The 24,352-nt window shown below is 36.7% G+C and overlaps 1 protein-coding gene across 2 annotated transcripts in view; it reads right to left on the bottom strand.

Annotated features, from left to right (window-relative positions):
* Positions 1 to 932: 932 nt before the first annotated feature.
* LOC115218581 (organic cation transporter protein-like) overlaps positions 933 to 24,352 on the bottom strand; it is a 24,658-nt gene continuing 1,238 nt past the window's right edge. Inside the window, exons 2-10 of one of the 2 annotated variants that reach the window (XM_036508499.1) lie at positions 16,999 to 17,003; positions 16,397 to 16,768; positions 14,364 to 14,467; positions 9,430 to 9,584; positions 7,702 to 7,870; positions 6,168 to 6,413; positions 4,923 to 5,137; positions 3,419 to 3,527; positions 933 to 1,533 (exon numbers count right to left, since the gene is read on the bottom strand). In XM_036508499.1, the coding sequence (XP_036364392.1) occupies positions 1,305 to 1,533; positions 3,419 to 3,527; positions 4,923 to 5,137; positions 6,168 to 6,413; positions 7,702 to 7,870; positions 9,430 to 9,584; positions 14,364 to 14,467; positions 16,397 to 16,768; positions 16,999 to 17,003 (1,604 nt within the window). In that variant the 3' untranslated portion in view covers positions 933 to 1,304. Of the gene's footprint in view, positions 1,534 to 3,418; positions 3,528 to 4,922; positions 5,138 to 6,167; positions 6,414 to 7,701; positions 7,871 to 9,429; positions 9,585 to 14,363; positions 14,468 to 16,396; positions 16,771 to 16,998; positions 17,004 to 24,352 lie in introns of both variants that reach the window. The other variant, XM_029788475.2, reaches the window with a different exon arrangement.

Below are 24,352 nucleotides of genomic sequence, written 5' to 3'. Positions count from 1 at the left end.
CTGGCTTTGTTGACCAGTAATCGTTTGCACCACGAATCAGATAAAAACTGACTGTAAGCATATAAATATATACAGATAATCCTCCACACGTTGTGACAACCATGACACGCTCTATATAGTGGCGTTTTTCTTGTTTAATCCGAAAATCTGCTCTAAAGTAACATATGCATGATAAAAGACGTTCTACACATGACCATCGCACATTTTGTACATCTTCGACTATATTATCCAATGTGTCCTTCATTTAGCAGAGAGATTTAATTGCTATTCTTAGCAAATTGAGCCAACACATTGAGGCCCTACCTTGTATCTCCGAGAACGGTTGCATTCCCTTTGTGAACCGCAGTATTTAATCGAGATGAAACTTTTACTTAATCCTACGGACGAAAAGGAAAGAATTGATTTCATATGTTTTCAGGTATGCAGAAAATTGAAAAGAAAAGTTTTATTAACAAGACTGAATATGACAGAAATGTTCGATGATTTTAGGTGTGAAGAAGCTAAGTTTGTCGTTCATCAAATAGTGAGGTAGAGTGAGAAAGTAATATTGTAGTTTGTGTTGTACACGTCATCATATTCTCTCTTTTCTTTAATCACTGGTGAAGCACAAAAGTATAAAAGTTATGTTCTGGCTTTGGCAATCAAACTTCAACGAACCTTCATTTTATCTTTTCTATTCCTCGAGGCAGAAATCATCTTACTTCTTTGGGGTTCAGAGTATTTTTATAAACACAGGAGTGGAGATTCCACATGATGAATTAATCTAGTCTACCTAACTTCGTTTACCTAAAATTTCGTCTTTGTTTGGCTCATTTCACTGTCCAGAATATGTTGTAGGATATCGTCTGGATGTATGCCAGTAACAGACTGTCGTCTCATACAGTAGGTGTCCTATAGATAAAAATCGAACTCTTGTTCAATGCCATGGAAGCTGTTTTGTTTTTGTTTTGTTGGGTTTTTTTTCCTTTTTGTTAGTTTAGACTTATTTAGATATAAACGGTAGATTGTTGAACTATATGTCTTGAGGTGTTTAAACATGGTTTCTTAAGTTTCCAGTCACAAATCCCATAATTATAAATTTCATTTCGCTGCTTTGTTCACTTCTTTTTCTTTTCTTCTTAATTCGTCAATGCCGGCGGGATCGATACATCGATACAAAAAATCAGTAATGTGTCCGTTATCGAATACATCCTTTCTATTTACATGAAAATAACAAAAATGTATGGTTTAATGTGAATGTTAAAAATCTGAATTGAAATATTCTCATCATAAAATTCTCATCACAAACTGATTACTCGTCGATCTCACAACTTTTCGGAATGTTTCCTTAATTTTCCCATATCGTCCATAGACTGGGGTAAAGAAGAATCTTTCATCTCTCGTAGAAGCAGAAGAAGAAAACCAAATAATATGGAGATTATGCCAAAAGTAGTTAAAGGGAGCCAATAGACATACGTAGATAATTCAAGAAGAAAAGGGGCACATATGCCTCCTACACGCGAAAAGACTGATGACATGCCGATACCAGTGTTGCTGAAAGAAAACAGAAAGAAAACATATAGAAATACATATGAGCAAACACGAATATAAAAGTGTACAGCGTATTTGGTAAGTGATTTAAGTAACATGACCCGGTTATTACTGAGATGGTTGTCCTTTTTATGTCATCGTTGTATTAGATAAGAAAATAACTATGCAAAACAGTTTTGTTATATGATATTCTAATCTTTAGTCTACAAACTTTTCGTCGTTATCGTCTGAATACAGATATATTGATGGGCAACTTGAGGTTCTCGAAGTGAAAAAACATTCGTCAATTACTTCCGCACGACTTCCATTTTGGAAGATAACAGGGATAAATTGGCATTAGCAAAAAACACCAACATAGTTGCTAGAAAAGTTCTGTTAATTTCGCAATCGTTACTGAATTTTGCAGCCATTCCAGAAACAGCCGTAAAGTATTCCCTATGCACCTCTTTTCCATCCATTCCGAATTTTTTTACTTGTGACACCAAACTATGACTCGTCAACATTATGCTTGTCTACATGTGACCTATTACAGATTTTTCATATTCCAGACTCATCCTAATTCCATAATATATATATAATATATATATATATATATATATATATATATATATATATATATATATATATATATATATATGAAGGGTTTCTTTCAGTTTCCGTCTACCAAATCTACTCACAAGGCTTTGGTAGCCCGAGGCTCCGTAGGACACTTGCCCAAGGTTTCAGTGGGACTGAACCCGGGACCATGTGGTTAATAAACAAGCTACTTACCACACAACCACTTCTGTTATTATATAAAATAATAAGGGTGAAAAATTTGATTAATATCAATTTAAAACCAGTGGCCTAGCATATTGAAAAATCTGAAGATTCAGAAAAATTATATTACATACATATAAGAGGGATGACCCCTAAGTGGACCCCTATGGTCATATCACTAAAAAAAGATTGTTTTCAAGGAAAATTCAGCAAACGCCAGAACCTAGGTGAGCAAGACAAATGAAAAGATACAAAATATAATCACAAACCCAGTTTCATTGTTACCACTTACGTAATTACTTTCGTAAATGTCCGCAAATCATCAGTGTGATTGTCATAGCAAAACATAATTTGAAGAACTATATACGAAACGTTTTTGAGAACAATCTTTTCTTAGTGGTAAGACCCACAGGGGGTCTACTTATAGCATAATGGATGTCCACTTAGGGGTCATCCCTCTTATATGTATGTAATATAATTTTTCTGAATTTTCTGGTTTTAAATTGATATTTTTCACCCTTATCATTTTGAATTTAAATTTAGATAACCGGCAAAATTCACTGCAGAGAATTATTTTCTGCAGAATTATTTCCGGTATTTTGGCGCGCCAAAACGAAGACTTTTGAAATATAACCCCAAATGTAATTGGTAGAACTATATGCATGTCCAATCTCATGCGGACGACTCGTGTATAGTTCTGCAAATCTGACGAATAGCAAACATTTACGTAAGTAATTAATTAAGTGGTAACAATGAAATCGAGTTTGTGATTAATCGTTTATTTTGTATATTTTCATTTGTCTTGCCCGCTTACGTTCTGACGTTTGCTGAATTTTCTCGAGAACAATCTTTTCTTAGTGGTAAGACCACAGGGAGTCTACTTCAAGCATAATATATATATATATATATATTATATATATATATATATATATATAATATATATATATATACTTGCATTTCTCTTGAATATATATATATAATTATACATATATATATATACATGTGTTATAATTGATTCGATATCTAACGACTGTATGTTTAGGCTTTGGTTCCAAGATATGCGCGCGTGCGTGTGTAAAGAAAGAATAGGGATGCCAAATTATTACAACAGCCAAATTCCGCTACTTACCGAGCTACAGTTGGAAACACTTCTGCTGATACTAAATAAATTCCTCCATACGCTGCAGTAGCCCCAAATTTTCCAAGAACGGCAAAGAATAACGGGATCCAAACAGAACCTAAAATAATGCAAAATTCATTCAAATATTTGTGAAGGCGATAGTTTGATTTTGGATGTTATGTTACACTGGAGTCTTTGTTGAGTATTTTGGGAAGGAGTGTTATCCTTCGCTGGAATTAGACATTAGACAGCAAAGCTGTTTCTGTTTTTTTTATCATGAAACATTAAGGAAAGATGGGTTCTTTCCGCCTCAGAACAATTACAGTAAACAAAGCTACATCGCTGGACAGTAGATAATAAAAATAATATCACATTTTAAACTTGAGGAAAGTCATGCACATTTTTACCGTTTCTCTTACAGATTGTATAAATGTGCAACTTAGTTGCTTCATTTCTTTCTCTGAAAACCCTAACTTTTACAAATTGATACTTAGGTATTTACTAACAAAAACTAAAGTGCACCAATTATTATCAGTATAAATGTGAATTTATAAGCAGGGTATAGATGCTGGAGGTTTCGAAGCAGTTGTCCATATCTTCTTTCTCTTTGATTTTCAAAGAGATATTCGCATCAGGATAGTTGACCTCTATGACAGTACATACTTTTTCTTATATATATATATATATCTGTCTGTCTGTATGTATGTGTGTATGTATGTATGTATGTATGTATGCATGTACGTATGTATGTACCTACATTGCAAGTCTTCCCTTCCAAGCCACAGATGTTTATCCAAAGGTTAAGTTGTCAAATGATACAGCTTAGCACCAGAGTCCTCCTGGTGCGGCTGTCAGAACACAAGGCGTCGAAAGGGTTGCCCCGTTCGACACACACACCAGCTACGCCACTGCTACTTCTGCCACATATAGCGAGGTTACTATACTGCTAAAGCCAAAAGAGTAAAAAAAATACATATCCGGACTAGTTTCCTAAAATTGCCGGATATTTTGCTTTTTTAACTGAAACTAAATCTGGTTTAGCTTCACTAAAAGTTTAATTTCATTTGGGGAATGTTAGTTCTGACGAATTTCGTTATAATTTGCAGGGTTTTTAGTGGAACATAGAATGGGCAAGAGGAAGGAGTGGTTCTTATAAAGTTTGCAGATCCACCGAAATTGGCGAGATTGATGTGATTGATGTGATTGATATCCACGATGAACATCTGTAAATCAACGTCAGCAGTGGAAGCAGACTTTTGTGGGATGAAAATTCTTGTAAAACCTGGTGTTAAAAGTTTCAATTCTAAAACTAGAAGGTAAAACGGAATGGAAGAGACGCGAGAAAGAGAGGTGAGTGTTTCGAGTTGGTTTGAGAGAATCCGATGTTATTCAACAAGCAAGTTGAAAAGAGCAGAAGGCGTTGAAATATCGAAAAAATTTGTCAAAAACGAAATATTGTAAACAAGATGGCGAATTAGAAGGAAAAAACATAAAGAAATAAAGTAAGAAATACCTTTCTGAATGAAATTGGAGATGATGCAGTTTATTCCACCAAATACCATGAAGAATGAAATTGGTTTACGGTGACCGAAGCAATGGAAGAACCACATGCAGACGAGACAGGCTGGAATCTCCACGACTGCCATTATCAAAAAGTTGATATAGGGATCTCCTGCCATATCAACAGCATTTAACGTTACTCCATAATACAGCATGCTGTTAGCGAACCTAGCGGAGGGAAAGCAAAATTATTTCTTTTAAAATATGCTTCTCGGAATCACACACACACGTGTGAATATATATATATATATATATATATATATATATATATATATATATATATTATATATATATATAGTTAATCCAAACATGAAAACACAAAGAGAAGACACAACAACACGAGGACATGGAACAAGTATAGAGTTATTGGACGCTCAGGAAAGGAAAGAAAGAAGGGGGATTTAACGTTTCGAGCGGAGCTCTTCGTCAGAAACATAGGAAAAGGAAAGATCCAAGGAAAGGAAGACGAAGAAAAAATATATATACACGTACATAAATACATATATATTATCTGCGTAATTTCAGAACCTATTACATGCATGACCTCCAGTCGATTAAATATTTTTGCCTAGTTCTTTTACCCCGGATCATCATCATCATGATCCTGACTAGGAAGTCACTAGTCTGTTGACTTCATTTAAGTATATATGTGTGATTGTGTGTGTGTGTGTGTGTGTGTGTGTGTGTGTTGTGTGTGTGTGTGTGTGTGTGTGTGTGTGTGTGTGTGTATGTGTGTGTGTGAACGTGACCGATGCCAATGCCACCTGACTGTCTCCCGTGCCGGTGGAACGTAAAAAGCACTGTCCAAACGTGGCCGATGTCAGTTCCCCCTGACTGGCTCCCGTGCCCGTGACACGTAAAAAGCACCATCCGAATGTGGCCGATGCCAGGCCCGCCTGAGTAGCTCCTGTACCGGTGGCACGTAAAAAGCACCCACTACACTCTCAGGCTTATTGACAATAGGAAGGGCATCCAGCTGTACAAACCTTGCCCGATCAGATTGGAGCCTAATGAAGCCGTTGGCTCTCCAGACTTCTGTCAAACCGTCCAACCGATGCCAGCATGAAAAACGGACGTTAAATGATGATGATGAATTATATATCTGTTTGTATGTTTGCTTGTATGTATCTTCCTCCCCGTCACCCTTTTACTACTTTTCACTAATAAAAAGATTTTAAAACAAAACTGCAATATTTACCAGTTAAACCAAACATTAAAGGAGATGAACGCCAGATAAGGTTTTTTAATCAAATCAATAAACGTATAAGTTTTTTCTGTTTTCTGCTTTTCTCTCTTCTCTTTCGACTCAGTAATGAGGCTTTCAAATTGTTCGTTGATTATGTCTGGATCTTTGCCGTTTGTCTTTGCAATTTCTCTCAGCAATAGTTCAGCTTCTGCATATCTTTCCCTCCCAATAAGCCATCTCGGTGATTCTGGTAGAAGCCTACACATTGGAACAGAAGAAAAGAATATAAGACAAAACCCGATGTTTCAGTAATAAAAAATATTGTATTGAGACGAAAGTTTTGTTACATTTTAGTAACTTATTTGCTTTGTTCCTCGAATTACAACAAAGAGTAGTCCAGCATCCAAAGTAGGGGCGATCGCGCTGCAGCGTCTGATGCCACCTTTTGGCCAGTTCTTTGATTCCATGCAGATACCAGTTCTATGCGCTGGCTGTGGCATCATTTCGATTCCCTCAAGTTCCTGGAGTTTGTTTTGGGTCGTCTGAGCAGTATGAAGTTTTGTTTTGTTTTACTCTAAAGGAGATCGCTTTCAGTTAACCAATGCCGGGTATTTTTGCCACATAATGGTACATCTCTACTCTAACTGTTTGGAATACAGGTCAGCATCGATGGTTCGACCATCTGGAACGATTTTTGTAGTGAATTATCCCCTCACAGTTCCACCAGACGCAAAACCATTTCCTTGTGTTCAAAACGCTTATGTTTGGAGACAGGTTCCGGAAACTAGCCTTGCTTAACTTCTGCTTCTGCGCGTTAGGATTGTGGGAAAATATCTCGCTCGGATCATTACTTGTTCCGATCCACTGCTCACATCCTACGCTTCACCAGCCAAGAGGAGGCGAAAGATTCAGTGAAGTAGTTCTTCGAATCGAAAGAACTGGTATGAACATGGAATCAAAGAACTGGCAGAAACGTGGCTTCAGATGGTGCAACACGATGGCGCCTACTTTGAAGGCTTGGCTGCTTCTGTTGAAACTTGACGGAAGAAAAACAAAGAATTTACCAAAACATTGCAAAACTTTTCACTCAACATAAATATTGTTGGAGAGATTCTACATCCAACTTTTTTTATTTCTTTTTTTTTTTTTTTGAAAATTGATGTTTGTCCAAGCATTGATTACCGCAAACAGCTTCATAGTGAAGTAAAAATGGATCTCAGTCGACTTCGACGATGAGTATTCTTTTGCTCATTCAACTGAACTACTTATTCGTTCAATTTACCTTAAATTGGTTGCATATTCCACAGACTCGTGTGCCGTTTATTGGATGGATAGATGTGTGTGTGTGTGTGTATTATTCGTCTGTGTACAGCCCCGAAGGATATATTGAGCAGCGAGAAAATCATGGACGTATTTTACGAACTTGCTCTACGTCGGTTCACTAATTGCCATGTAACAAAATAATTAAACATTTCTATCCATTGTAACGACAGAGAAACAAACCAATTACGAGCGACATAAAAACATTTTTTTTTAAACTACTTACTTCCAGGTAAAAATGTAGACCACAAATGGTACACAGATGGCACACTCCAGGTGGCGCCAGCTGGGAAGAGCATAAGCAAAACCAACAAGAACCATTACACCCGTAGCATACATTATATGGAGGGAGAAATTCAATGGACTTCGGTATTTCGTTGAAACGAGTTCAATCACTGGAAGAAACAAAACAAAAACGCTTTACGATCCTTCAAGGGTCACGGGATTTGCAGCCTTTTTCGATTTCCGGCTAATTTCATGCGACTTTAAGGAAATTTTCTGCATCGTTATTCGTATTGTAATTTATTGCTACGTAAAAGACACTGGATGATGAAATCAGCAGAGAAATAGTGTCACGGTATTTAATTTAGATGCATCATTCTTATGTTCTAAGTTCAAATCACACCAAAATTGGTTTTTGGTTTTTTGGGCAACCTTTCTCGACGGAAGGGCCGCACGAGCCTTGGCTTATCACCAAACAGGTTGCACTACTCAAAATACTCAAAGTAATTTTCCGCTTAAGCGAAAAATTCCGAAAATCCCGTGGGTCGGAGCTTGCTAATGATTGTTCTAAGACTAATAAAAATAACTAGTGGTGATAGCAAGTTAATAGATTCTACCCCATCCTCTCTTCCCTTCTCTCTTCCCTTCTGTTAATGTTATCAACCAATAAATTCCCACAGAGGGTAAGTGGAATGAGATACGTATATGGAATAGTGCTGTATTAAATGCTTTCCATTATTTAATTCTATGATCGACGGGTCACCCGAAAGGACCCGGAAATATATCGACAAATGAATGCTGCAATGAGCTGCAACGGTGCATGCGCCCACACCTCACTTCATCTCACCTATACTCTATATTGAAACTTCATTCTCGCTACTCCAGGCTTATCATTTTCCGAAAATTCGATTGTTTTGAAAAACAATGCAAAGAAGGAGAAATCTGAAGATGGATAAACTTTACTGTATGCTGTAATTTACAGCTTTCATCGGTTTTAAGCAAATACCATTAGCAACGAAGTTATTTCTCTTAGAATTCGTCTGAGACTGGTAAGAACATCAACTAAGTCAAGTGCCTGACTTCCTGACCTTTAAACCTCATACAACGAAAGCCTTTAACTTATAACTCTCGACTGGTTCATTGGTATCAGCACTGCAACTTTAGAAAATCAAAGAAATGGCGTTTCAATGAAAGGAGGGTCATCCACCACTTTTATCTGGAAGTCTTTTACCCATCAATGCAACGCCTGCGAGACAATTTTCGTGCGCTATCTGCAGGTTATATTTAGCAATCATCATCAACGTTTAACGTCAGCTTTCCATGCTAGCATGGGTTGGACGATTTGACTGAGGTCTGGCGAACCAGATGGCTGCACCAAGCACCAAGGGACATGCCCAACTGGTTAAGGTCAAACAACTGACAAGCAAATCTGTGCTATTGAGCAGAATATTTGCTGTAGACCACCTTTTATACTAAGACAAAACAATGTGCATGATAACATTTCCAATCAGTTATGATCAGAAGCCATGAGAGCCATTGTCTGGTACTGCATCAGGGCATTTATTATTATTATTATTATTATTATTATTATTATTATTATTATTATTATATTATATTATTATTATTATTATCATTATTATTATTATTATTATTATTAATATTATACGTGAAATAACAAAGAAAATAGTAAAAATGGTGGGTTTTTTTTTTAAATGAAAATGTTTAAACTTACTAATGGTGTAAGAACAGAAGTAGCTACCGACTTGACCAAAGCCTTGGAAGAAATATAGAAATATGAAAACTATAAAAGAATTAATGAATATATTGATAATTCCACTTGCAATCATTAACGTTAAACCGAAGAAGAAGCAGTGATGACGACCATATCTGAAACGATATCGAGATTTAGAGATATAGATTATACATAACTGCGGTTGTCGTTTATGTTCTCCGGGTCAGCAACAACTGAACGGACAACTAATCGAAAACATTGCGGCCTTCACCATCTCACCTTTTAACAAGTTGGTGTGTATGTGTGTGTGGGAGTGTGCAAACAACATACATATATCTATATTTATACACATATATATATATGTATAATTTAATAAATAAAATATATGCATACATACATACATGTATGTACGTACCTACATCTACATGTATATATACATGCATATATATATACATGCATATATATACATGCATATATATATATATATATATATAAGAGTACAGGACACCACAAATAGACGTAGAACTCAACGAGAAACGAAAACATAAAAACAAACTAGGAAACGGACTTTTTTTAACAACAGAAAAAACAGAGTACAAGACAAACAATACAAGGAATATTCCCCTTCATCAGCTGTCCCTGGTTCGACTCAATGCGTGTTTCGAAGGTAAGGACAGGACATATACTCTTTACTCTTTTACTTGTTTCAGTCATTTGACTGCAGCCATGGTGGAGCACCGCCTTTAGTCGAGCAAATCGACCCCGGGACTTATTCTTTGTAAGCCCAGTACTTATTCTATCGGTCTCTTTTGCCGAACCGCTAAGTGACGGGGACGTAAACACATCAGCACCGATTGTCAAGCAATGCTAGGGGGACAAACACACACACACATATATATATACATACATATATACGACGGGCTTCTTTCAGTTTCCGTCTACCAAATCCACTCACAAGGCTTTGGTCGGCCCGAGGCTATAGCAGAAGACACTTGCTCAAGGTGCCACGCAGTGGGACTGAACCCGGAACCATGTGGTTGGTTAGCAAGCTATTTACCACACAGCCACTCCTGCGCCTATATATATATATTATATAGAGAGAGAGCAATAAGAAAATGGAGGGAATCAGTAGGTGGTATTCATCAACTTTTAGATATTATACTATGTCAATTTATTTATTTACTAATAGGACAATTATAACAATGTTGGGATTATATCTTACAGCTGTTTCGGCCAAGAGGCAAAAATACCGCATTCTACTTTTATCCCTCCAGTAGACTGAAGTAATTAGTTGAGGTACTTGGGTGTTTCTCTGGGATTCGTCAGAGATTTTAGAGAATACATAAGGTTAAGTTATAAATATAAATACACACACATATACATAAATACATACATAAACATAAATATACATAAATACATATACCTACACTTAAATGTACATGCATGTTTGCATATATATGCATACAAACAAATGAATTATTGTTATTATTAGATACATTATATTATTCATATTAGATAAAATATAGAGGTATGAGAAAGTTATAAGAGGAGTAATATTGCAATCTATAAAATCAATATATCTTAAAGTTATTTTAGTTATTTAAGAATGAAACTGCATATACATGAGAAACATACACACAACACACACACACACATACATATATATATATATATATATATATATATATATATATATATATATATATATATATATATATATATATATATATATATATATATGTATGTATGTATATATATATACCCACATATACACATATATATATTTCCGCTCAAACATACTGATAGGTACATACGTTTATATATATATATATATTATATATATATATATATATATATTATATATATATGAAAGAAGCTTTGAAAATGCAATTTAAATATGTTTATGAATAAACATCTTTAAAATTGCGTTTTCAAACCTTCTTTCATATATATTTCCACTCGTGCGGTACCTTACAACTTTACTTTGCTATATATATATTATATAAATTAGAGACAAAACCACTATTATGCAAATCAAACAAAGAAAGACTTAATCCAATACATAAATTAAGTTAGAAATTTAACAATTATTAATATCCACTACGTTTAAACTCGCCAAGAATATTTGAAACCACCTGAAGAATGTCTACTACTCAAAGATGTGATGAAAAGAAGACATGAAACGATCGTAGTGGATATTAATAATTGTTAAATTTCTAAATTATATAAATTAATTTATGTATTGGATTAAGTCCTTCTTTGTTTGATTTGCATAATAGTGATTTGCATAAATCTGATTTTTCCCTGTAAGTTTGAATTTATTCCCTAATATTTATTATATATATATATATATATATATATATAATATTATATATATATATATATATATATATATATATATAATATATAAGTGCCTGTGCCTAGAATTCAAGATGAGAGGATGACTAAAAACAGAATGGTAGCTATTTCTAGCAAGTGAAACGAATACATGAAGGTTATTTCAGTTGGTAGCGTTGATATATTTGGGAGAGGAAGATAAAAGGAATAGAGAAAGGTGGAAGAAAGCGATGAAAAGGATTATAAAAATGAAAGGAGGAGATATGTGGACAATGATGTCGAAGGTGACATTGGGAAACAGTGATGCAGAATTAAGCAAGAAATAAGTAAGGTGATATCAAAGACTGAAAAGAAAAGAGAAAAAATGTTGTATTTCTTACGTATGTTGTTCAATGATTCTGTAACATTTCGGGAAAAAAATCCCTCTTCAAATAGTGTTTGAAAGAAAGTGTTGTTTCTTGAATTTATTAAAGAATTGGTCAAATTGATGTAGACATATCTGATAAGAATCCAATAAGTTTCCAAAATCGATTAAAGTTGTCCACAGGAGTGGTTTTGTGGTAAGAGGCTTGCTTACCAGCCATATGGTTCCAGGTTCAGTCCCACTGCGTGGCACCTTGGTTAAGTGTCTTCTACAATAGCATCGGGCCGACCAAAGCTTTGTGAGTGGATTTGGTAGAGAGAAATTGAAAGAAGCCCGTCGTTTATATGTATATATATATATGTATATATATATATATATATATATATATATATATATATATATATATATATATATATATATATATATATATATATATATGTATGTATATATATATATATATATATATATATATATATATATATATTTTATCTTTTATTAAACTTTTAATACTTTTGATATATATTTAAAATAATATAAATTAAATTAATTTTATGTATTGGCTTATGTTTTTCATTGTTTGATTTGCCTGATAGTGGTTTTATCTCTAATTAATATAATATAATATAATATATTTATACTATAAAATTGGATTTAATCCTAAATCTGATTTTTCCCTGTAAGTTTGGATTTATTCCCTAATATTTTATTTTATATATATATATATATATATATATATATATATATATATATATATATATATATAATATATATATAGGGAGAGTTTACGAAACAAACAAAAGACGAAGACAGGTGGGGTACAAAACAAACAGATGTATTAGTATAACGCTCAGGAATAGAAAGAGTCTTTTACGTTTCGAACCTACGCTCTTCTACAGAAAGGGACACAGATAAAACAAGGAGAGAAAAAAAGTGTGTAGTAGCTAACGATCTGCGTGTATGTATCTATTTGTGCCTGTGTTTGTCCTCCCACCATCGCTTCACAACCGATGTTGACGTATATACGTCCCCGTAACTTAGCGGTTTCGAAACGAATAAGTCCTGGGGTCGATTTGTTCGATTAATGGCATGCTGCAGCATGGCCGCATTCAAATGACTGAAACAAGTAAAAGAGTAACAGTTGGAGGCTCGGTTGAGTTCTGTTGTATCAGTAACAGCAGGGGGTGCGGTGCAGCAACAGCAGCAACAATATTAGAGGACGGACGATAGAAAGTTAGGTCAGGCCGTGTGTATAAAGGCGGAGGAGGTCACTGGACAATGAGTGAACTTTAAGGTTAAGTTGGTCAGTAACAATTGGATTTTGAAAATTTCTTTGTTTAAATCGAGGAAGGCGTTGGAAGTTGTGGGGTAGAATATGGTGCTGTGATGTGGGGATTGTATGTGCGAGTGTTTATTGAGCGAAAACATCTAAAGGCTCCACGAGGCTCCGGCAGGGGATGGTGGTGATCCCTGCTGTACTCTTTCACCACAACTTTCTCTCACTCTTACTTCCTGTTTCTGTTGTACCTGTATTTCAAAGGGCCGGCCTTGTCACTCTCTGTGTCACACTGAATATCCCCAAGAACTACGTTAAGGGTACACGTGTCTGTGGAGTGCTCAGCCACTTACACGTTAATTTCACGAGCAGGCTGTTCCGTTGATTCGGATCAACCGGAACCCTCATCGTCGTAACCGACGGAGTGCTTCCAGTATGTGCGAGAAATAAGTAAGAAAAGTGAGAAAAGCTGAGTAAGCGAGTAGGTGAGAGGCAGGTAGAGCGATAAAGTTGGGCTGTGAAGGCCTTAAAACGCTGATGGTAGATTGAGGAATTTTACCGTTTTAAATATATTGCCAGCAACTTATTTGGAAATATGAAAATGATTAAAAAAAATAGTAATAAATAAAGCTAGAAATCAGTTGCTCTTTTAATGCAACGTGTGTGTGTGTGTGTGTGTGTGTGTGTGTGTGTGTGTGCCATTCGGTGAAATGCGTAAATATCAACAAAAACAATGATAAACTTGCCCTTTCTATCCAAAATACTTTGTGTTATTTGTTTCACTCAAACTGCACACACACAAACACACACACACACACACACACGCACACACACACACTTTTGTATTTCTTACTGTCAGAAATGCAGTGAATTAGCGATTGGTCTGTTGGGAAGCTTCAACCAAAATCGTTGTAGTTCATCAAATATGATAATAAAAAAAAGATTTCAATGTATATCTACCTGTCTGCTAAGATCCCAAATACAAATGCACCAATCAGACGACCAGCAAAAAACACTGACTTTGAACAGCTCTTCAGCCATTTTCTCTCACAAACTAAGTTGAACTGAGAAAGAAAGAGAAATCATTTAAGCAAGAACACAAATTAACAAAGTTGATTATTTTCTAAATTGTGTTTTTAATTAATATTGAAGAGACCAGTTTAATGCATTTTTTCCTCTATAAAACTCGTGACATTTTTTTATGTTAGAAGTCATCACTGATCGGAGCGTAGCGGTGTAAGAGAATCATATAGAATATATAGGCGCAGGAGTGGCTGTGTGGTAAGTAGATTGCTAACCAACCACATGGTTCCGGGTTCAGTCCCACTGCGTGGCATCTTGGGCAAGTGTCTTCTGCTATAGCCCCGGGCCGACCAATGCCCTGTCAGTGGATTTGGTAGACGGAAACTGAAAGAAGCCTGTCGTATATATGCATATATATATATGTATGTGTGTTTGTTTGTGTGTCTGTGTTTGTCCCCCTAGCATTGCTTGACAACCGATGCTGGTGTGTTTATGTCTCCGTTACTTGGCGGTTCGGCAAAAGAGACCGATAGAATAAGTACTGGGCTTACAAAAAGAATAAGTCCCGGGTTTGAGTTGCTCGATTAAAGGTGGTGCTCCAGCATGGCCGCAGTCAAATGACTGAAACAAGTAAAAGAGTAAAAGAGTAAAGAGTAAAATATCTAGCGGTGTTTAATCTTATATTTTGCTTTTGATTGGATGTTCCAGTCCGGGACTCGATAAAATGTTACCAATAGGGATTGGGTGGAATTTCCAAACGTCATTATTTGAGCTGTAATTTCCAGAAGTGGCGGCTAAAATCTTGAATCGTACCACAATGTTTATCACCTTACAGTTAACATAGAAAGGAAATTATATAATAAAAAAAAACAGGATGTGAAATCTTTTAATTTATTCCTTTAGCAGAATCATAATTATGAGACATGGCAACATTTTGAATTGACCGTTTATGAAATATGATCAGCTGGAGTTTTCTTGTTAGAATGAGATTCAGCTTCAAAAATTGTCAATTCGAAAACCTATTTCTTTATTACCCACAAGGGGCTAAACATAGAGGAGACAAACATGGACAGACATAGGTATTAAATCGATTATATCGACCCCAGTGCTTAACTGGTACTTAATTTATCGACCCCGAAAGGATGAAAGGCAAAGTCGACCTCGGCGGAATTTGAACTCACAACGTAACGGCAGTCGAAATACCGCTAGGCATTTCGCCCGACGTGCTAACGATTCCGTTGCAAATATGAAAAGAGGCAAACTTTAGATTTCTCTCAAAAATTCTAGAGTGTTCTAACATCCTGAACATAACCAATCAGATCAGAGATGTGAATTACAATAGAATTCCAGTGCATATAATTTACAGAGATTTTTTTTTTTTTTTGCAGTTCCACATTCCAGTGTCACCTCTGAGAGTTTATTTTGTTGAATTTGATCTAAAGAACGAAGCAGTTTACTTCTGAGAACTTTTGCCTATAAAATGATTTCTATAATTTTCGAAAACCCTTTGAAACACAACATGGACATGAAATTATGAGTAAAAAAAATTCAAAATCATCTGCTAGGTGTCGATATTAATTACAGGTATTAATTACAAGTAATTTTTTAATAGAAAAATTATTTTGGAATGAGTGAAAATTTTATTATCAATTCATTTTATTTTATTTTTTAAATATATTTTTGTGTCCTGGGGTAAAATTTTGAAAATATGTCAGGATTTTGCGAATTTGATAACACAGGTATTGAATACAATTAAATTGCTCTACACTTTCCTGAAATTCTTCATCTTTTACTTAAAGAACATAAATTTCGTGATTCATCGGTTATCCTCGGACTGGAATGCTACTCTAAATCCATTCAACAGAATGGTTACTTTAAAGGAACCCAATGACCATGTGGTCTTTTTAAAACTGGTGATAGTTTCAATCTAGTATTTAGTATGATATTACAGACAACAGTTCAGCACTTACCTCCGATACAACCGATGATATATTTTCCGTATGAAATTCCCTGTTTTGGCTACATTCCATTCTTGTTGAATTTTTTGTTGGTATTTGGTAATAATCTCCATCCATGTTAATTTCATAAACAGAACATCTATCATCTTCTGGTGAGAGCAAATCTTTGAAGGTTTTTATACTGAAATTTTTTGGCACGAGTGAAGAATTGAAATTCGGAGGAGTACAAGAAAAGGGAACTTTTGCCCCGATAAATGCCATACTCATGGTTTGTAGAGGAGAAAGGAGGAAATACAAGACAAGTAAAGAAGCAATTTTCTTCTGGTAGGGACCGAAACCGCCACATCGCTTCAGCAACGCTTCAATAGTCTCTGTATGTGTTGTCTCTGAAACGAGAAGAGATTCTAGGTAAATTGATTGTGTCAATGTTATTACTATTGTTGTGTGGAGGCGCAATAGCCCAGAGGTTAGGGCAGCGGACTCGCGGTCATAGGATCGCAGTTTCGATTCCCAGACATGGCGTTGTGAGTGTTTACTGAGCAAAAACACCTAAAAGCTCCACGAAGCTCCGGCAGGGGATGGTGGTGATCCCTGCTGTACTCTTTCACCACAACTTTCTCTCACTCTTACTTCCTGTTTCCATTGTACCTGTATTTCAAAGGGTCGGCCTTATCACTCTCTGTGTCACGCTGAATATCCCCGAGAACTTCGTTAAGGGTACACGTGTCTGTGGAGTGCTCAGCCACTTACACGTTGATTTCACGAGCAGGCTGTTCCGTTGATTCGGATCAACTGGAACCCTCATCGTCGTAACCGACGGAGTGCTTCCCACTATTGTTGTTTAACTACAGGTCAGGTTTAATTAGGCAACCCCAATACCATCTCATTGTTTTTAGGTGTATCAAGAACTACATTCCCACTGTGTCCTTCCCGGGTAAGTATTCGGTTCAAGATCGTAAAGTTCGGTACCTGGCGGTGCGCTGTATCCTTGAGCAAGACTCTTTATTTCTCGTTGCTCCAGTCCACTCAGCTGGCAAAAATTAGTTGTACCTGTAATTCAAAAGGTGCCAGTTTTGTTACCTTCTGTGTCACGTCGAATCTCCCTGAGGTCTCCATTACAGGTACGAGTGTCTGTAGAATGCTCAGCCGCTTTTCGGTTAATTTCACGAGCAGGCTGTTCCGCTGATCGGATCAACTGCGACCCTCGTCGTCATCACCAACGGAGTACCTATTTCTTTACTACCCACAAGGGGCCAAACACAGAGGAGACAAGCAAGGACAGACAGACGGATTAAGTCGATCATATCGACCCCAGTGCGTAACTGGTACTTAATTTATCGACCCCGAAAGGATGAAAGGCAAAGTCGACCTCGGCGGAAATTGAACTCAGAACGTAACGGCAGACGAAATACCGCTAAGCATTTCGCCCGGCGTGCTAACGTTTCTGCCAGCTCGCCGCCTTAAGTCTGGAGAAAAGAGGAAATAAATGAAGACATATGTTCTCCCCCCCACCTCCACCCCAACAGGATATGAGGGAGATGAAATGACGGAATGCTGCCAACGAAAATAGGTTTATAGGCAGTCAGTAAACAGGCAGGCAAGCAGTTAAATAGGTAAACGGCAGCGAAATTAGGACTGCTTTCATAATTATAATTAGCAGTATTTTAATAATTACAATTAGTGGTAATTTGATAATTACAATTTCTATATATAAATATATAATAAGGCGGCGAGCTGGCAGAAACGTTAGCACGCCGGGCGAAATTCTTAGCGGTATTTCGTCTGCTGCTACGTTCTGTGTTCAAATTCCGCCGAGGTCGACTTTGCCTTTCATCCTTTCGGAGTCGATTAAATAAGTACCAGTTACGCACTGGGGTCTATATAATCGACTTAATCCCTTTGTCTGTCCTTGTTTGTCCTCTCTGTGTTTAGCTCCTTGTGGGCAGTAAAGAAATAGGTACGTTCTGAGTTCAAAATCCGCCGAGGTCGACTTTGCCTTTCATCCTTTCGGGGTCGATAAATTAAGTACCAGTTGCGTACTAGGGTCGATCTAATCGACTGGCCCCCTACCCAAAAGTTGTTTGGAGAAGAAAACTATATATAAATATATAATGATACAAATTTGGCGGGAATGCACGGTTTATTCTATCGATCAAAATCAACTGAGACAAATTTTATCGATCTTACGATTTATTGTCGTTTTTTCCCCCCTTTTACTAATTGAATTGCGGCCATGCTGGGGCACTGGCTTAAAGGGTTTAATCAGCCAAATCTACCCCCAATACTTTTATACTCTCTTCTTTCTTTTTCGTTCCCTCTAATTTAATTTTTTTTTTAATTGTACTTATTCTATCTGTTGTGGTCGACCGCTGAGTTAGTGGGACATAAACCAGTTTTCAATTCGATGGGAGAGAGTGACAAACCTAGACTCAAAGAAACACACACACACACACACATGTATATAAAGACACGCACATACATACATATTTGTCAATTTCTTGAAAATGGTGTCATAACCCCGAAATATTGAATACAAAGTAAATCTACATTAATTTACATATTTACATATTTGTTTTCTTGTGATTTACCTTGCATTTACTTCGCATTGTTTTGGCCTTACCCACAATGTTTTATAGAATATATATATATATATATATATATATATATATATAATGTTCATTTTAGCTTAGCTTTGATTTATCGAGGTAAGATAAAACTCGCTTTTCTCTCCTGTTCCTTCCTCCCCCCTCTCTCTCTCCCTCTCTCTCTCTCTCTCTCACTCACTCTCCTTCCCTCCCCCTCATTTTTCAGTCACTCTGATTTTTTTCCCCTCTCTTATTCCTTAGTCCCTCTGCTCTCTTCAACCCTTTCCCTCTCCTACCACGGGATCACTGTCTGGCTAAGACATTATCGTCTTTTTTCGACTAGCCGCCTTTCAGGCTGGTCGCTTTCGTCTGCCCACCCACCATTCGGTCTGTTAAGATTTTTCATTTTTTTCCCCTTGCGCCAGCTTACCTATTTCTTTATTACCCACAAGGGGCTAAACACAGAGGGGACAAACAAGGACAGACAAAGGGATTAAGTCGATTACATCGACCCCAGTGCGTAACTGGTACCTAATTTATCGACCCCGAAAGGATGAAAGGCAAAGTCGACCTCGGCGGAATTTGAACTCACAACGTAACGGCAGACGAAATACCGCTAAGCATTTCGCCCGGTGTGCTAACGTTTCTGCCAGCGAAAGACCATTTCCGTTATTTATGTGACAGTTATTTTTTCTTTTGTTGTATAGCCGAGAGGCGCTTGTCCATTATATACTGGTCATCATTGACTTACGACCACAATTGGTTCCAACTGACTGGTCGTAAGTCGGCCTATAGGTCTAGCTTTGTTTTATATTTTTACATTCTTAAGGTACATTCTCAGGTAAAAGTCACACACCGCATTCTGTATTATACTATTATACCAACGTTAGTAAAAAATTTCGGAGTTTCAAGGAGTCGTCTTATAAACAAATACGAGGTTGACTCGATGTCTTCGCGACATGATGGTCATCCAACACATCGCCGTAAAGTCGATCGGTCGTAAGTCGGATAGGTCGTAAATCGAGGGCAACCTGTACATATATATATATGTATATAATGTATGTATACTTCTTTTTCTGTTGCTTTTGTTCATTATATATGTATAATTTTTCTTCCGTTGCACTTGCATTCTTTGATAACTTTACATTCGTCCGATGGTCAAAAGACCCTTCCTGTTATTTATCTATTCGTATTTGTAACGTCCAATTATTTTCCGAGCTTTGTATGACCGAAAGGCGTTCCGTTCTATGTTTATAATTCTCACTTCTCTCTTCATTTCGTTCTTGTTTTATTCTTCTACTAGCACTATGACCCGGCAACGCCGGATCATAGTGCTAGTGCATGTATATACAGCTGCGTGCGTGCGCGCATACACGCGAGTACTGTCCAAATCTCCGACCAATCACATACAGCTAGCTGGTATTCAATTGGCGTATCAAGTTTCGGGCATTTTGATTGGGTTTTGGATAGAAAATTCACAAAACCGTCACTTCTATTGATTTTTCAATGGCTTTACGGGGTGACTGGGTAAATGTAAAGATATGCACGACTACCCTTGGACGGTTTTGAATGACCATAGAAAGTACGAGCCCTCTAACTGAAAGATTGTAGAATTGTATAAAGGATACACAAACACACAGACAGACATTTTGCCGTTTATATATAGAGAGATACATTCGTTTGCTTTTTTCAGAGGCTTAGTGCTTTTAGCTTAAGTCCCTGGCACCTTACTAGATTCGAATAGTCTCGGTACTGAAGGGGTGAAACTATAATGACTATCCAGAAACCGACTGATGAGGAAATCTTCTGCAAATGGTCTTTGTGTCTTGTTTCTCTTCTGTTTGCCGTTTGTAATTTTATCGTCTGTCTTATCGCTTATCTTACGTTATCGCCTAATTTTCCCGCATGAGTTTTATTCGGTTCCACTTGTTATGTTCTTTTTGTCCTGTAGCTGTGTGGTAAGAAGCTTACTTCTCAACCACATAGTTCCGGATTCAGTCCCACAGCGTGGCACCTTGGGCAATGTCTTCTACTATAGCCTCGGGCCGACCAAAGCCTTGTGAGTGGATTTGGTAGACCGAAAACTGAAAGAAGCCCGTCGCATACATGTATATGTGTTGGTGTGTTTGCGTCCCCGTAACTAAGCGTTTCGGCAAAAGAGCTCGATAGAATACGTACCAGGCTTACAAAGAATAAGTCCTGGGGTCAATTTGTTGGACTAAAGGCGGTGCTCCAGCATGGCCACAGTCAAACTACTGAAACAAATAAAAGAATAGAATATATAAATATATACACTCACACACACACATCGCAGAGAATGGGCCTTTATCTCGTTACTTCCAGGAGTTAGATGATCCTTGAACCCAATGGGAGAATCGTTAATCCAACTCCTTTACTGACGACCGACTGCGATAGAAACGAGCCACTCGGAGTAAAAAATAACTGACCTACGTCCAAACGTTATTCGGTTATTTACGTATGCTTCTAGACATATAATATGTGTGCGTGTGTATATAATATATATAAACTATGCTATTATATAAAGACCTGCCGTCGCTCACGAATGATCATGGAATTGCACCCTAGAAAATCGCCCACAGAGGCACAAGTCTGGGTAAGGTTGTTTATGGATGACCAGCAGTCATCCATGAATACCAGCCTCTCCTCTCCATGCCACTGATGTTATCCATGAGAAAGGCAAAAGCTGATAAAGCTCGGCATCCGTGGTGTTGCAACTCATTTCTGCAGCTGAGTGAACTGGAACAGAGTGAAATAAAGTGTCTTGCTCAAGAACACAATACACAAACCGGTCAAGGAATCGAACTCACCACGTCACGATCGTAAGCCCGACGCTCTAACCACTCAGCCATGCGCCTTCACACACACACACAGACTTGCATGTATGTATGTAAATATATAAACACACGTGTGCTCCTACGCACACACATACACACACACACGAGTAAATACGTCTTTATGAGAGCTATGCATGCATAGTACGTTTTGGTTATCACATCTCCATTAAAAATTGGGTTATCTCACCCTGTTTTACGAGAAATAACGGTACTTTTGGTTATCTCCTTCAACTAAAAAAGTTATTTAACCCTCAATAAAATAAAGCAAAAAGATTTTTTTTTAAATTGTTAAACATAGAAAGTGAAAAGATGAAACATCTTGCCGAATCTGATACGATTTTTATAACAAATCATACCGTTCCTATTGAGGGGCCGAAAGTTAACTGTGTGTTGAAGTATTTTGAATCAAAAGGATCTCTGACCCTTTTAATCCAATCTCTTGTTGCCACATAAACTCGATTTTTTAGTTTCTTTAATGGCAAATTTTTAATAGGGGTGAGATAACCAAGAAGTACCCATGTATGTATGTATGTATGTATGTATGTATGTATGTATGTATGTATGTATGTATGTATATATGTGTGTGTGTGTGTGTGTGTGTATACATGTTATATGTATGTATATAGAACTGAGGACTTAATTCGTGTATTTATCGATCACGAACAGAGAAAAGTCAATGTTGACTTGGGCGAGATTTGAACACAGAATAAAAATCACCACAAGTAAAACCTCATTTTTTTCCGACACTCTACCGACTTCGCTAGACACCTACCTTAAAATTTCAAATTTAGGCACATGCCCAGCAAGTTAGCGGGGTGGGGGAGAGTTGATGTTTACAATATTACCCGGAAACGAAATAAAAAACCCAAAGATAGTGAAACGGGTATTAAAAAAAATGTGCAGGAAATTAATACGAAAAGAAAAATGCACGGAAAGCAATGGGGGTGGGGTGGAGAGGGGACTTCGGAAAATTCACAAGATCCGAGTTTTTCCCCTCAACGGCATACATTACGGTTATAAAGAAATTTGTGGGTAAAATCTTTTCCGAGGAGCTGGGGAGTGGACTTCAAAAAATTTACAAGATCCGAGGTTTTCGCTCATAACTTTGAGGAAAATGAATATCTTTTAATGAAACTGTATATAAATATATTTGTTTTGCAAGATTTTTGATGTGAAATCGTGTGTTGAAACAGATATTGTTGTATTTCGGAATGGTCATTTTGCCAGTTTAGCCAATAAAAACACACGCACTATATATCTGGTGTTACTTTGCTTCAGCGTTATGTATTTTAGTAAGGAGAGACACACAAATAAGAAAGAAGAAAGCAAAGGACCACTGATGAGGTCACAGGAGTGTGACGAAAGAACTCTGGCCGAAATAAGATTAAGATTAATGTAAAAAATACATAACGCTGAAGCAAAGTAACACCAAATATATAGTGCGTGTGTTTTTATTGGCTAAAGTGGCAAAATGACCATTCCTAAATACAACAATATATGTATATAAATACCTTTCAAACAACATGCATTACGGGTGCCTAATGTGCCGTAAACTTCTTAATTTTGATCGGAAAAAATAGGTAGGGACCCCACCAAAAATGCGTTTTTGAAGGTGAGGTACGAAACTGCATTAGCCCCTTTTCTTTACCTATATTTTAAGATAACATTTTGCAGAAATGCGTTTTCTAGAGTGTGGATTACATTAGATTGAAAAATCAAACAAGTTTGGAAAGAATAATAATTGAAAATGCTAAAGTTATAGAAATCTGAACAGGAGAGAACAGGAGAGAACCACGTTAGTGTTCGTGTGTGTGTGAAACAAGTAAAAAGTATAATATCAAAACAATATATCCTTTACATACCTTTTAAACATCATTGGATATATTAATCCCAGATTACTGATTGTGGCATATTAGGTCACCGTAATTCATTCATTAAAAAAGAAAAACATTTTCTAATTATTCCGGTTTCTCCTCCCATCCCTTTTTCCGAACAAAAATAAGGGCTTTGCAAAACATTATGCATACGTAATGAGTGCCGTTTGAAAGGTGTGTACAATTTCATTAAAAGATATCCATTTTCCTTAAAGTTACGAGGGAAAACATCGGATCTTGTGAATTTTCCGAAGTTCTCTCCCCACCCCTTCCGAAAAGATTTTACCCACAAATTTCTTCATAATCGTAATCTATGCCGTTTGAAAGGTATTTATATAAAATTTTATTTAAAAAAAAAAACATTTTCCTAAAAGTTATGAGGGGAAAATTCAGATCTTGTGAATTTTCCTAAGTCCTCTCTTTTCGTGCGTTTTTGTCTTCATATTCGTTTCCTACACATTTTTTTTACATCCGTTGCACTATTTTCTTTTTATTTCGTTTCCGGATAATATTCTAAACATTAACCGGATGGGATAGGGTAATCGATAAAATCAATCTAGTATTTAACCGATTTGTTATCGACTCCAGAGCGAAGGGAAGCAATGCGGGTCTGAACGGAATTTGAAATCGGCTTGTAAGGCGCTGTATGTAAAT

Source organism: Octopus sinensis, linkage group LG13 (assembly GCF_006345805.1).
Source record: "Octopus sinensis linkage group LG13, ASM634580v1, whole genome shotgun sequence".
Lineage (NCBI taxonomy): Eukaryota > Metazoa > Mollusca > Cephalopoda > Octopoda > Octopodidae > Octopus > Octopus sinensis.
Note: the sequence above shows the minus strand (reverse complement) of the source record. Positions and strands in the feature narration are given on the sequence as shown.